The 14,008-nt window shown below is 45.9% G+C and overlaps 1 protein-coding gene across 1 annotated transcript in view; it reads right to left on the bottom strand.

Moving 5' to 3' along the window:
* The window catches only part of lsp1a (lymphocyte specific protein 1 a), a 29,553-nt gene that overhangs the window by 10,563 nt on the left and 4,982 nt on the right, over positions 1 to 14,008 (bottom strand). The window contains exons 2-7 of the mRNA XM_062460955.1: positions 11,079 to 11,219; positions 5,963 to 6,362; positions 5,677 to 5,816; positions 5,288 to 5,558; positions 4,948 to 5,076; positions 3,089 to 3,132 (exon numbers count right to left, since the gene is read on the bottom strand). Coding sequence (XP_062316939.1) covers positions 3,089 to 3,132; positions 4,948 to 5,076; positions 5,288 to 5,558; positions 5,677 to 5,816; positions 5,963 to 6,362; positions 11,079 to 11,219 — 1,125 coding nt within the window. The remainder of the gene's footprint in view (positions 1 to 3,088; positions 3,133 to 4,947; positions 5,077 to 5,287; positions 5,559 to 5,676; positions 5,817 to 5,962; positions 6,363 to 11,078; positions 11,220 to 14,008) is intronic.

Here is a 14,008-nt window from a genome sequence, read left to right as displayed (position 1 = left end):
AAGTTCTGATCAAGGTATGTTCTTTGTTCAAATCGCCGCCGAAACGGATAGCAAATGGTCGCTGGAGACGTGTTGTCTAAATCAGGCCCTTTGAAGCTTGCAAGCTAGCAGGAGGGCTGATTTGGTAGATTGGGGAGGTCCCCCCCCCCCCATTCTATGGTTCCTTTGCATCGGCGTTTGGTGGGTAATCAGCATACTGAGGGTGTCACAAGGGCTGATTCTGATGTGATTGAATCACTCTTCAGGTGTGGCAAGATGTTGGCTCCGTGTGGTCTTGTGGACCTCACTACATCCCCCCGGATGTCAACTTTCATAGACCGTCGTCGATGAAACTGTTGACATGAAGACAAGAGAAGAAAGACCACAGCAGCGTAACAGCATGTCACCCCCCCTCCCCAGACATTGGCATGGCTATGAGTGATTAAGCTATGACATGACATAGGAAAAAGGTTGAGAGGAAATTATTGAAACAAAAAGAGGCACTTGAAGTGGCTTACAATGGCCGTAGCAATTGAAGCTTTGTGACTAGGGGTCTAGATGAGGGAAAAGTTGTCGGCTTTCCAATCTTTTTAAATCAAACTAGTTTCAATAAACTCATTTAGGTTATGGTTACAATTGACTGCCAAAGACGTATACAAATAACAAATAAAGGTACAAGGTAATTATAGTACATACTTTACACAATTATAGTTACTAAGTAGCTTCTTGAAGTCAACGTAACTAAACCACATTGATGAACTGCATCTAATAATGTAACTTTAGTTTGGCAACCACTGTTATTTTAAAACACAGCTGCGGGAATAGTCAATGCTTTTTTCGACAAGCTATATCGTGGCGGCATAATAGGTTACGTGTAGAAACTGCATTGTTTAGTTGCTTCTAAACAAAAGTCCTTCAGGACTAATCACTACTGTCTGTTTCCTTGAACTAGACATGTGCACCAACGTATTAGTTGGTTGGTTAATTCACTTAACCAAATAGCTACACTATTAAAATAGAGGCTATAATAAAGGCTCTTATGCTACTTTCCGTGAAGAGCTGGCCGAGGCAGATTACAACGTAAATGTCGGGGCAGCGGTGTTTCTGAGCACGCGCGTACCTCCGGTCAAACCTAGCCGCTTCCTTTGAGCTAGCTGGTCCCACACACACACTAGCAGCTATTTCACGAAAAACAATTGAATACGCACACAGCCACTGTAGCCTAGGCACAGTAGTATTAAATACATGGTGCTACATACAGTTAGAGCTCGCTCTATTTTAACAGTTCGTTTCACAAAAGTTACGATTGCTCATTTCAATCTATCTTAGCCTCACACGGGGCACCATTATGTAGCGGGGTTTGCTCGTTTAAAGATAGAAATACTGAATTTATCATAAAGTCTGGGGCACCACCCTAATATTGGTTTAGGACATTAGGGAATCCTATGTTTAATATGTAATAATCAGTCTCATCTTTAGGAATGAATTCGTTCTAAGAGTAGAGCCAATCGTAACATCAGTGAACACGCACGTCAAAATATCTTTACAATGAATTTATTCAAGTAAGGTAAACAGATCTTATGAAAAGTTGGATTATGGGTTTGATATGAGAGATTGGTTTCAATGAACAGAATGAAATGGTCTAACTTAAAGAAAGGCAGAAATTGTACAGTCAGTGATTACATCCTTACAAATCATAAACAGAGCTCACGCCAATGCCATGTCGAGGGGGAAAGAGCGTTAGCCATAGTTACGTTTGATCAGGGGTTGATCAATGATGTTGAGGGCGGTTTGCGCCAAAGGTCCATTTGAAGAATCTGAAGTCACAGCGCGGCTGCGCTGGGTCATGTGACTGAGTCTGCGGGATCTCAGTGAAGTCGCATTTGGAATTGCGTTTTTTGGTTCTTCTGTTGAAACGTCCAGATAGTGACGCGTTCACTATAAAGTTGAATCTCAGGAGAAGCTTGACGACGTCCTTGGAACGCCAATCCTGATGGCGTTCATGCCATGGTCGGTTTCGCTGGAGTCCGAGATTGATGGTCATCTTAGGGCTTTATACAGTTCGAGGGAGGACCCGTCTGGGGTCAGATGTGGATTGGGGGAAGCTGGGTTCTCAACTCCCCCCTCCTTCCTTCACACCTACCAAAGGGGTGATCTGATCTCTGGCTGATCATTCGATGGTTCAAATATTGTTCTGGACATCTTGGTACAGTTACAAAATATAGTTGAATGATTGTTTTATTATGATAGCTTCGTGTAGATACCAAGAATGACGTGGTTATCTTTCAGGAAGAAGGAGTTGTTACTAGAATCAAGATTTCAGTGAACACAACATTAAAACAAAGTAACAAACATAACACAAATATCCCTCTCATAATTCTCCACCTTGTACTCTTGTGGTAAAGTCTCAAGAACTTTCCTCAAAAGTTCTGATCAAGGTATGTTCTTTGTTCAAATCGCCGCCGAAACGGATAGCAAATGGTCGCTGGAGACGTGTTGTCTAAATCAGGCCCTTTGAAGCTTGCAAGCTAGCAGGAGGGCTGATTTGGTAGATTGGGGAGGTCCCCCCCCCCCATTCTATGGTTCCTTTGCATCGGCGTTTGGTGGGTAATCAGCATACTGAGGGTGTCACAAGGGCTGATTCTGATGTGATTGAATCACTCTTCAGGTGTGGCAAGATGTTGGCTCCGTGTGGTCTTGTGGACCTCACTACACTAGCCACGAGAGAACGCAGCCCCCACATCTGGATCCAGTTAACCCAGTCTTAAATCCCGCCTGGCGAAGGTGATGCACTGAGAGAGGTGGCCCCTGGCCCCCGCCTCTGTGTTTACGTTCAGACACCAGCCGTGTCGACTGCGGATCACCGCCCTTCTGACTCAGACGTGCATCTACTGAGGGCCCCGCGGACAATGGCAAGCCTTGGAAATGTACACAACATCGACTAGGGGCAGTTCTATGGGTGGATGTGAGGTCCCTCTGTGATGCTGCTTGTGAAAAGGGCTATCCAAGCACACTTGATTTGAGTTATCCCCCTTTCTCTGAATGTACAATTTGAGAAACGGTTTGAGGAATTAGCTTGAGTCGTACGATGTGCTGTTTGACCGCTTACCTTTTCTTGAGGGATCGGTTCAAGGATTCCGTTCTCTCTGTGATCTGGAACAGAAGAGGAGGACAGGGTGGAGGTTTCCCCCCACAGATCTGCTCAGACTGGGAAAGCTGCTGATAGTGGTAATCTGCACTCAGCCCAAATCAAACAGAACCATGTCTACTGGTCTTTATCAAGCATATGTGACATGTCACTTCCTATTAATATGACATCTTCAAGCTGCATTGCTCAATCCAAGGTTTGTTTTTTGTAGTTTTATGAATCATTATTTTAAAAGTTTTGGCCATTTCAGCTGCATGCTATAACCTAAAGCTGTATATTTACAGCATTCTGACTGGCGTTTTAGATGACGACATTGATATTATATTATTTACTTGGACTGCTTTACAGTTTGCTCTCTTCCAAAGGAAATGCCTGGTTAAAGTCATCACTAGGCTCCAATTTTCTGGTGGTTATCAAAATAACTCGAAATCATTATCTGTGTAGAAGCGTGTGGTTGGGAAAGGGATCAGACTGCAGTCTGCCCCCGGTTGCCAGAGGGGTCATACTTCAAAGTAGCCACGGCCAGGCATGCTTGCATGCTCTAGTTCCACCCACACACAAGGATCCCTTATGTTGCAGCTGAAACCCTGGACCGAAATCAAAGAGCACAGCCTTCAGACCCCCACTCACCAAGCCAGCATTTTCTGCTGTCAAACCCTCGTCATTCTCTCTCTGAACTCACACACAAGCAGAGGGAAGCTGATGACAGCAACCCGGAGGCAAACCTCCTGAACACATCACCTCACACACGCCAGCCCCACAACGACAACATGGAGATCCTTCAGTGTAGTTTCAGTTTAGTGAAGTTGTATGTCTACTTATTATTTATCCTGTTCAGCAGCAGGTTGCCTTGCCGGAAGGAACTGGTCTTGTCAGAGTAATGTGTTAGAAATAGCATGCGGCTGAAACGGCATCTGGGGATTCTGTCCCAGATTTAGAAGTTGATTTAGCTGGATGCAAATATGATTATTGGACCAAATAAGATTTAAACGGAATATGAATTTAATTATTGAAGTTTTACTGACAAATGACTAATTGAAAGATGAGAAATGCAACATTTGACTGACAACACCATGTTACAGAACACAGAGGTCATGCATTTCAAGGCACAAGCCAGGCAGTGGTAGAATAACACTGGATCACTATCAAACACGGTGCAGCTTAGTGGACATCGTTGTTCATTAGCTTGGCAGACAGTAAACCACACATGGACATGTGCAAGACGTGTCTTTGCCCATGACCTGAAGGACAGCATGTTCTGCCTTGTCTACAAACCAGAGGAACAGAAGCTAGCTATTGCTTTAACACAGACATGCTATAAAAGCTATCATTCTGTCTTATCGTAGATGGTTTGATGGTGTAAAAACTAAAAGTGAGGGAGGGTTATTCAATTTCCAAACTCAAAGCAGCTTTTGTCTCTGTTGACACATTGAACTCACACACACACACACACACCAGTCCAAATCCATGTGTGAAACACTACATGCACCAGAGAACGGTAAAGTGGAAACAGTGTGAATGCTGACATTTGGATCACACATGTCACAAACTGTACATGAACACACACACATGATGAACACACACACATGCAACTTACTGGCTCAAAACTCAACTCACGGTGGCTGTAAAAATTTAAGTTACAGTTCATAACTTTGCTTGCTGTTCATATATATTCAGGATACATACATATACAGTTCATGTATATGATAGTTATCATATTTAAATATATTTAAAGCATGATTATTATGAGAAATACACGATAGCCATGTTAGGTTTAACTCCAGTCAGTGACAGACCTCTGGGTGCAGAGGAAGTGTTACCTTGTGCGTGTGGCTGACAGGGCTGAACACCCCTTCTCCTTCCTCCCCAGAGGCACTAAGCGTCTTCATCTTCTCTGCCGCCTCCATCCTCCTCCGCTCAATGTCCTCCTTCATCCTCCTCCTCTCCGCCTGAGACACAGCACCCCCCACAGGTCAGACAGACTGAACGCTCGCTACACCTTCCTGTTCTCCAGGGCTGCTTGTGCAGATGTGGTTCTCTTCCTCAGGATTTGGAATCATATTATATTCATAATTATACAAATAAGTAATAGATTTCGTGATGATATATTATATGAAACCCAACTATATTTGTGTGTGTCTTCAGACTGTGTTCCTTCACCTCTTCCTTGGCCTGGCGTAGCTGCTCCTCCGCCCCTCTCCTGCGCTCCTCTCCCTCCCTGGCCTCCCGCCTCTCCTCCCTCCTCCTCTTCAGCTCCTCCAGCTCCTGCTCTGCCTCCGCCTGCCTCAGACGGAGCAGCTCCAGCTCCTGGTTCTCCTTCTCCTGGTGGCAGCGTCTGAACTTCTCCAGCCTCTGCTCAGTCTCCAGAATCATCGCCCTTTCCTCAGCCTCCCCCAGCTCTGCTGCTGGGGCCACGTGGCCGGTGGAGGTACTGGAGAGAAAATAGAGGTTGATTGAGGGAGAAATAACAGATTTTTGTTGCAGAATGTGCTGTAGATCCTCTCTACACACACATCGATACGAGGGATTTGTTTTCTTTGCTAACTCACCTGGAAGTCCTTTTGGTTTTTACCAGGTGTGATGTCACTTCCTCTGTGGCTACATTTCCATTGGTGTTGTGCTTGGCTTCCTGATTCACAAACACTTTCGATGTGTGGGACACCTTCACTTCTTGTCTTCTCTCCTTCACCTGGAGGTTCACAGACGGAGGAGTCACATGATGGGTTTGAGATGGTAGTTTCCCAGAACAGACTTCTTCCGATCCCATGATTTTGATTAACTGGAGATGTAGGAATTTCAACCGATCTTTGAATGCTGTTCAGGGAATATCCTTACCTCAACCTCCGGTCTCTGGTTCTCCTTCTTCTTTAGGACTCTCATCTGCTCCACTCGCACCTCCTCCTGCTCTCTCTGCTTCACTCCCCCTCGGCCCCTCTCCTCTTTATCCTCCTCATTTCCCTTCCTCCTTTTCTCACCCTCCTTCCATGTCAATGTCTTCACCTCATCCTCCTCCCCTTCCTTGGCTTTTCTTTGCAGACGCGTAGCGGCCGTGTCCGTGACGGAGAGGGTGTTTTCGGGCATTTCAGCTTCTCTGCTTGCCGCCTCCTTTCCCCGCTCCTGCCCCTGCCCCAGCTCCTCCATGCGCTGCTGCCGCCGTCTCTCCAGGCGCTGGGTCCAGTCGCTGAAGCCCTCATCCTCCTCCAGAGAGCTGCTTGTCTTCAGCTCGCCGTCGTACCTGAGGCAGGCACACGAGATAGCACACAGTTAGCGTTCAGGCACAGGAGATAGCACACAGTTAGCGTTCAGGCACAGGAGATAGCACACAGTTAGCGTTCACGTACACCTAGCGTAGCTTGATGTGGAGATGCTTCCGATGAGCTGATGGTACCTAAATCTTTGGTTTCCTTTTTTGAGCAGTTGGACTGTACTGAACTTGTGGTGGCCGTTTGGTTTGTCAACAAAATAACTTTGCGAGGCAAACCACTGCTAACAACCAAGCTCAACAAACAGATAAAACAATATAAAACCTGATGTATTTAAGTTTGGGATGGATGCAAAACAGCAGTGCTGCAGACATTAGCAGTGACCACACACAGCTCGTGCCCAGCAGGAGTGAATAACAGGAAGAGCCGTACACGGCTGGATCTTAACACAGCTCACCTCAAGCTGCCTCCACATCAAACACAACACGAGGAAACAGCTGCAGTGAGCAAGCTGTCTGTGGACACTCATCATGTTGTTGTTGCGCGTTCTGTGCTGTCAGAGGCTAGGCTGGATGATACCCAACTGGAACCACAGAGGTTTGAGGTGGGTGGAGATTAACACCTGATTTCACCACATAGTGGCTTGTGGCCAGGGGCGGACTGGCCATCAGGGATACCGGGGGTGGGCCGACGGGGTTGGGATGGTCCAAAACTTCCATCACCAACCGGCCCTCCCTCTGACATCGCCGGCACCTCCAACTATTTTCCATATTACACAGCTTGAACACGTATAATTTGCTCTAAGACCTTTAGTAGTCTAAAATCACTGACTGATTTTTATACTCCTCCTCGCGATCTGTATTTACACTCATGGTGACTATTTTTCAAAGATGTTCTGAAGTGTCTTCTGAAATGTGTTCTTACGGACTTTGGAAGTTCAACATAAGAAAATATATATATGATGTAATTTCTTTGTAATAATCCAAAATAATTAAGTGTTAAGTGTATGGGTATTTTTCCAAGTAGGCCACTGACTGGTCGATACGTGCGATGCATTGAGTGGGCAACGCGTCGTGTATTGAGTGGCCGGTCTGACAGTAACTCCCGGGGCACTTTTTCCCCCCAGTCTGCCCCTGCTTGTGGCCGTGAGGAGGTGTGTCTGTGTTTTAGTTTAGGTTGTGCTAACGTGGTAAATACCATACAACGGTTTTAGGCCTTAGTTTGTTCAGCACTAGAGGTTTTTGGCATGGTATAGACAGGCAGATGAACCACAGACATGACAAAGTATTTAAGGCAAATATTTCGTCTGTGTGTGTATGTCTGTGGCACGATTATCAAGATCCTGTAGGAAGTTGACATTTGCCAGGTGTATTGCACATGCCAGCATAGGCGTAAATCCCGGGGGGGAGAGGGGGGACATGACCCCCCCATCCTGGGAAAAAGATGATTTGTCCCCCCCAATAAATCAGTGTAAACATAAGGAAATTTAAATAATATTAATAATATACATTTAACATATTACAATGTAGGTTATGTGTTACAGAAGTCATTTTGGTGTCACCCTCAGGAATTGCTCTTGAAAAAATGTCTATTTAATTGTCCCCCCCCCAAAAAAAAATTGATAGCAGATTTTCGCCACTGCATGCCAGGTGTATTGCACCTGCCAGGTGTATTGCACATGCCAGGTGTATTGCACCTGCCAGGTGTATTGCACATGCCAGGTGTATTGCACCTGCCAGGTGTATTGCACCTGCCAGGTGTATTGCACATGCCAGGTGTATTGCACATGCCAGGTGTATTGCACCTGCCCCGAGGACTATTCACAACAAATAACTAGTCTAAACGCAACAAACGCATTTGCCGCCATATGGACTAGCGTGTGTTGAAACAAAGCAACAAGCCTCACAAAACTAGCGATTACATCACGAATGAATTTTGCAATAAACTAATTGGGCAACACAGAATTCAAGTCATCATCACAGAACATTATATCTCTCACATCGCCATGAAATGAGGGGAACATGGGGGCAAAGAGTCATGGAGAGGTTAGGGTTGTAGGAGGAGGCCGTCAAGACAGGTAAATAAAAATGTGGGTTATCTTATCCGTCACCACACCACAGCGTTAGCTAGCTACATATGGCTTTAACGACCCCCGTGACACCGACGACGCTATTCACCTAGCTAGGATAATAGTTATTTGATTAGAAAAATGGAAACAAACAAGAGAACGCATAGCTATATATCCTCTCTGCTAAGAGAACTAGAAAAACCCGTCACAGTCTAAAATATAAACCACACGGGCACTGGACTACTTCCTGTAACAAGTCGATGCTTGCATTAGGCTACGAGGTAGTCTCGCTGACGCCGGCTGTGGGGTAAGTTACAGGCGTGGTAAGACTGGAAAAGACGGGGAAGTTTACCGTCATCTCTTCTCCCAGGTCGACAGCTCAGGAAGTGGGGAAAGGGCCTGGTGAGATCTAAACACTCCGGGGGCCTGTTTCATAAAGAGACTTTACCGAATAACTCGATTTATGGAACAGGCCCCACGGTCACTAGGCTACACGTAAAAAAATATAGAAGCCCTACTACACAGAATAGACAACTGGATAATAGCCCTCCCTCCCTTTCCAACCTAAAACTGGGGTGGTGGCCAAAATGCATTTTTATGTGGCACTAAAATAATGTGTTTTATAGAGTGCCATGTTTTCCTATTTATCCCTGGCTCTTAATCAGAAATTATGTTCCAAAACCATACACCTTAGAGTTTAGGCCAGTGCAAGAACAAGACATTTTACACACCGCTAACTCTGAATATTATTACATTCTCTTAGAATTTAGTATGCAGCCTACTCATTAGCTATGTATTCATTAAGTATAAATCCACAAGCCTTGTACTGTCAGTCACTGTTCAATTGAGTGCTTTTTTCCACTTCACGGTAGGGCTACCCAGGCCCCTCTTATTGGCTAATATTGAACCAACTGCTTCTGGTCAACACACAAAATATGCAGAACAACTTACATCAACCTACACACCCTATTTGGTTTCATCAAAACACCTGCTTTTCAAAACTGTGGAAACTCTTCTTGTAGCGCTACAAGAAAGCCCCATTTCCCACAGAGATTTTCCCAGTGTGACCTTTAGCAGGGTCACCACGGGTAACTCCAAACATGCGCGCCTGCTTTCTTCCACTGCCTGACAGTCTACAGAGAGCTCTATTAGTGAAGCATGCTATTTATAACTACTAGCACTGCCACAACGATGGACCCATTCTTTATTTTTAAAAGTCCTGGGATGAAAGTGTTTCATCCTGCCAGGAGCTGGATGTTAAGAATGCGACTGGCATTCCCAACATGATTAAGCTGTTTAGCTAGCTACTAAAGTAAACTAATGTGCATATGTCAACTTGTTTGTTTTACAACTTCTATGGCTAATTAGGAATAACGAGCAAGTAGGCTTTTCAACGTTTGAATGCTTTAGGTCTGAAGTCATGTAAATGTTGTTTATGCCGACCTGTGGCGTGTGGCGGCTGGCAGTTAAACAACACCTGCAGGAGCGGTACGTTTGAACTGTTACAACAGGACTGTGGTTAGGTTCAAAACAAAGAACAAGATCCAAATCTGGTTGGTCGTGAAGTGTTGACGGAGCTTGGTTGTCACGGACACAACCTTACAGTCGGCCAGTGATGACATGACAATCATTTGATCTTCTGAACCAGTATGCAAAGTACCATTTATCCCCCAGGGGTGCAGAGAGGAAACAGCTAGCTTTCCAAACCGTTGTTGAATTTTCCCAAGCCTCTCTATGATCAAGCCACAATTACAGACTACAGTGGGACTACCCCATGTCAAGTTACCACAGTTTAAAAAGGCACAGCCTCTGATTCAATATATGGCTTCTTTGGCTCCTTCTTTCTCACCACTTGGAGAAGGTGTCGGATAAATTGTCCATAATTACGTTTTGGAGATTAAAAAGTGGCAACTACTCTAAGATCTTTATGACATGGCAGTAGTTCTCCAAGACACTCTAGTAAACATGCTTTAAAGATTGTGTAATGAAAAGGCAGCTGTGTGCTACACTTGGGGGAAAAGGAGAGAGAGAGAGAGTGTGAGAGAGAGAGGGAGAGAGAGAGAGAGGGAATGTAAATGAAGGGATAAGGAGACGATGGAAGATTAGTGGCATTTCCTAATGGATAAAAAAAACAACTAAGAACAGTATCATAAACTTCCTTGGATATATGGCCAGAAAGAGAGAACTAGCTTATTAGCACCCTTGTGACAGGCTAGGTTGATGTTACCACAGCTGGGAACAATCAACTTGACGAACACTCCTGATGCTACGTTCGATGATCATTTCTCAATCTCAGAACTACAGTTAGAACAGGAGGCGTGGGAAGTGTTGTTGCAATCCCATATTGAGTGATTTATGTGTGATGATGTACACAAAGCAACTTTCCGCTACTTTGGCAATCTCCGTTTTTGTTGTTAGGCAGCAACAAAATAACCTGTACCAATTTATGAATGACGTCACGTAAACCTTTCTTAGTGTTCAAGCGTTCCCAGTGTTTATAGAAGTGGGATATGTTATATCTGTAATTGTTCTTCCATGTTAAGTACATCTACAGATCTAAAGTTTGACTCTATACATGACATCATCACGTAATATAGCGACTTTTCAGAGAGCCAATAGCGACTTCTGGTGAGTTTTTATTGAATGTAATTTTTCAGCAGCGCTGTAGGGATCTACTGACAGGCCGTCCTCAGCTGGGGTGCCGTTGTCCTGGGAGACGCCTCCGGGGGGGCTGCTGCCTCTGCGGAAGGATTCCCGCGCCCTCCGCCTGCGCTCCCTCTCAACCTCCTCGGCGTCCTCCACACTCCGCTGGGCCGTCACTCTGGAGAGAACACAGAACAACAACACTGTTTCAACCCTCATGAGAACATGTTTGGTTTTTCCTTCTTCATCAAAGCCCTTCCTTTATTCCTGGGATTCCCTGAGTCATCATCCTCCAGCCTCCTCGGCAGACAGCCCAAGAACGTTTCTAAACAATGAGGCTGTTAAGTTAAGGGACGGTGGGATAGCTTGGAGAGAGCCTGTCAGCAGGACATCTGTTTCAGGAACATATGTGCTGCTTGCTGAGGATGAGCGATGGCGTCCCGGCAGAGCATCGCTAACACACCAGATCCCCCTGTTGAGATCCCCCTGTGTTTATCTCAACAGACACACATGTGCCTCACCCGGAGTCAGCAGTGAGCAATAACACCCATTCATCACAACAAATATGTAAACCGCGTCTTGGGACGAAGCTTTGGGTGTGTCTGTGTGTCTGCGTGTCCGTGTGTCTGTGGTGAGAGACAGCCTGTCTGCCTGAAGCAGAAAAACAGCAGGACTGACTGGTCGGTTGGCGTCGTATTACAACTCTCACATCCATTTGGCTTGGGCCAATTAACAGCAGTTCAGGTCACTAATAGGAAGCTAATGGGTCCCAGGCGCTGTGTCACCACCTGATCACCCCATCTGTTTCTGGAGGCTCTCTGATTTACCACAGCCTCTAAAAGTCTATCTCAGAGCCTCGGGGCATGACCTCTGACCCTCCAGCAAGCCACACATGCTGCTTTTATCTCTGGGTCATTTTTACGTCCATTAGGTCTTTTTTTTTACAGCTTTTAACTTTCAAGTTGCTAAATCAGCCCTGCTCCCCCTCTTCCAAGGCCCTGCTCTCCCTCTCCTTCCTGTGTTGTCATCCCAGCATTAGCTCACCAGCCAGGGCAGCGAGAGCAGCCTGGTGCGGGGGAGAGGAAGCGAGGAAGAGGGCTCGAAGGGGAGGTCAGAATGCAGCTGGATCTGGGTCACTCTGTCATTATGCTGACTTTGTCTCTGTGGCACAAATCGTGTACAGTCCGAGTCAGCTGGAAACATTCACATTTTTGGATCAATGTGCCATTTCACTTTCTATATCCTGTATAAATAGGCAGACCCAGCAAGAAAACAGGGCTTCCGTCTCAGGACGTTGGGGTGAGGAGTCAGGCAGGACTGAATGCTGTCCAACCACACTTCACGGCCCTCACCAAATCTTTTCCCTTTCATCGATATTCTAGGATGATGTCATCCTAGGCACAGGTCAGACATCTAACTCAGACGAGGTGATTAATCTTTCACTGACTGGTTTGAAATCACCAGGATTACTAATGCCTTATTCAATCATCCAAATCTGTTTCCATTCTAAGTGACCTATTTTCTAATTCGTTGTCCTTCTACTGTATGCTAAAGTTGGGGGAGGAGGAGGGGGAGGAAGGCAAGCCTGGGCTCGCTGCCTGTCAGAGGTCTGCTGCTGCAGCGGGGGCAGGGCAGCTGATACAGGTGTGATCAGCAGGGGCAGGGCAGCTGGTACAGGTGTGATCAGCAGGGGCAGGGCAGCTGGTACAGGTGTGATCAGCAGGGGCAGGGCAGCTGGTACAGGTGTGATCAGCAGGGGCAGGGCAGCTGATACAGGTGTGATCAGCAGGGGCAGGGCAGCTGGTACAGGTGTGATCAGCAGGGGCAGGGCAGCTGGTACAGGTGTGATCAGCAGGGGCAGGGCAGCTGATACAGGTGTGATCAGCAGGGGCAGGGCAGCTGGTACAGGTGTGATCAGCAGGGGCAGGGCAGCTGATACAGGTGTGATCAGCAGGGGCAGGGCAGCTGATACAGGTGTGATCAGCAGGGGCAGGGCAGCTGGTACAGGTGTGATCAGCAGGAGAGGAAGTGCCCTGGGTCTAACCCCTCACACCTGAGGTTAGTGTGTACAGGAGTATTTTTGGTGTAAAACAGTACTTGTTTTATTACAGTACTTGTTTAATCTTTCTCTACATTTTTACTTACTGTCTTTATTGTTATGCACCAATCTACCATAACAAATTCCTGAAATGTGTAATTACTTGGCAATAAATCAGATTCTGATTCTGTAAAAGGAAAGTGTTTCAGTGTAAGGTTATATATCAAGTGTTTCAGTGTAAGGTTATATATCAAGCTGTATATGACTGGAAACACCCGCTTGTGTCTGGTACGGTTTGGCCCCACATTTCCATAAATCATCAAGTCCTGAATAAAAGTCACTACTGCTCTGTTCTACTTCAGGCAAAAGTCTGTAACCACAGTTCTGCTGGCGCTGTTGAATGTTAATCCAACAAATGGGAACCTAGGAACCCCTTCGGTAGTTCATTTCCCCACTGAAACCCCCATGTTAATTATGACACCTGGCTGCTAAAGACTTGAAAGCATGACATCATTGGAAGACGAGAAGACTCATGACCTTTGACCCCTGTGATGGATCAGAGGTGCAAAACCTTGCAGCTTTCCCGCCACTGGGGAAATGTGTCACACCTTCTGAGTCACATACCTTCTGCCGGCCTGGTGGCCTCTTTCACAAGCGCACACAGCCACACGCACTGAACACTCATTCAGTTAGAGCTCGGTGAGTCGGTTGTACAGTTATGTTATGTTTGTACTTGTCTTTAGTTTTCTTAACTGCGGTCACAGAGGCCATTCACAGGAAGCTAGACTCATTTCATCTTAAGGCAAAACAAAGTGTGCACTCAGAACTTTTCTTAAGAGTTGTCACTGTCTTGTTGAACAATGACATAATCCCAAATGATTTCATTTACAAGTCTGCCAGGATCTGTTACACAGACACTGACGACAGGG

Source organism: Osmerus eperlanus, chromosome 5 (assembly GCF_963692335.1).
Source record: "Osmerus eperlanus chromosome 5, fOsmEpe2.1, whole genome shotgun sequence".
Taxonomy (NCBI): domain Eukaryota; kingdom Metazoa; phylum Chordata; class Actinopteri; order Osmeriformes; family Osmeridae; genus Osmerus; species Osmerus eperlanus.
The sequence above is the reverse complement of the archived record's forward strand: the minus strand, read 5'-3'. Positions and strand labels throughout refer to the sequence as shown.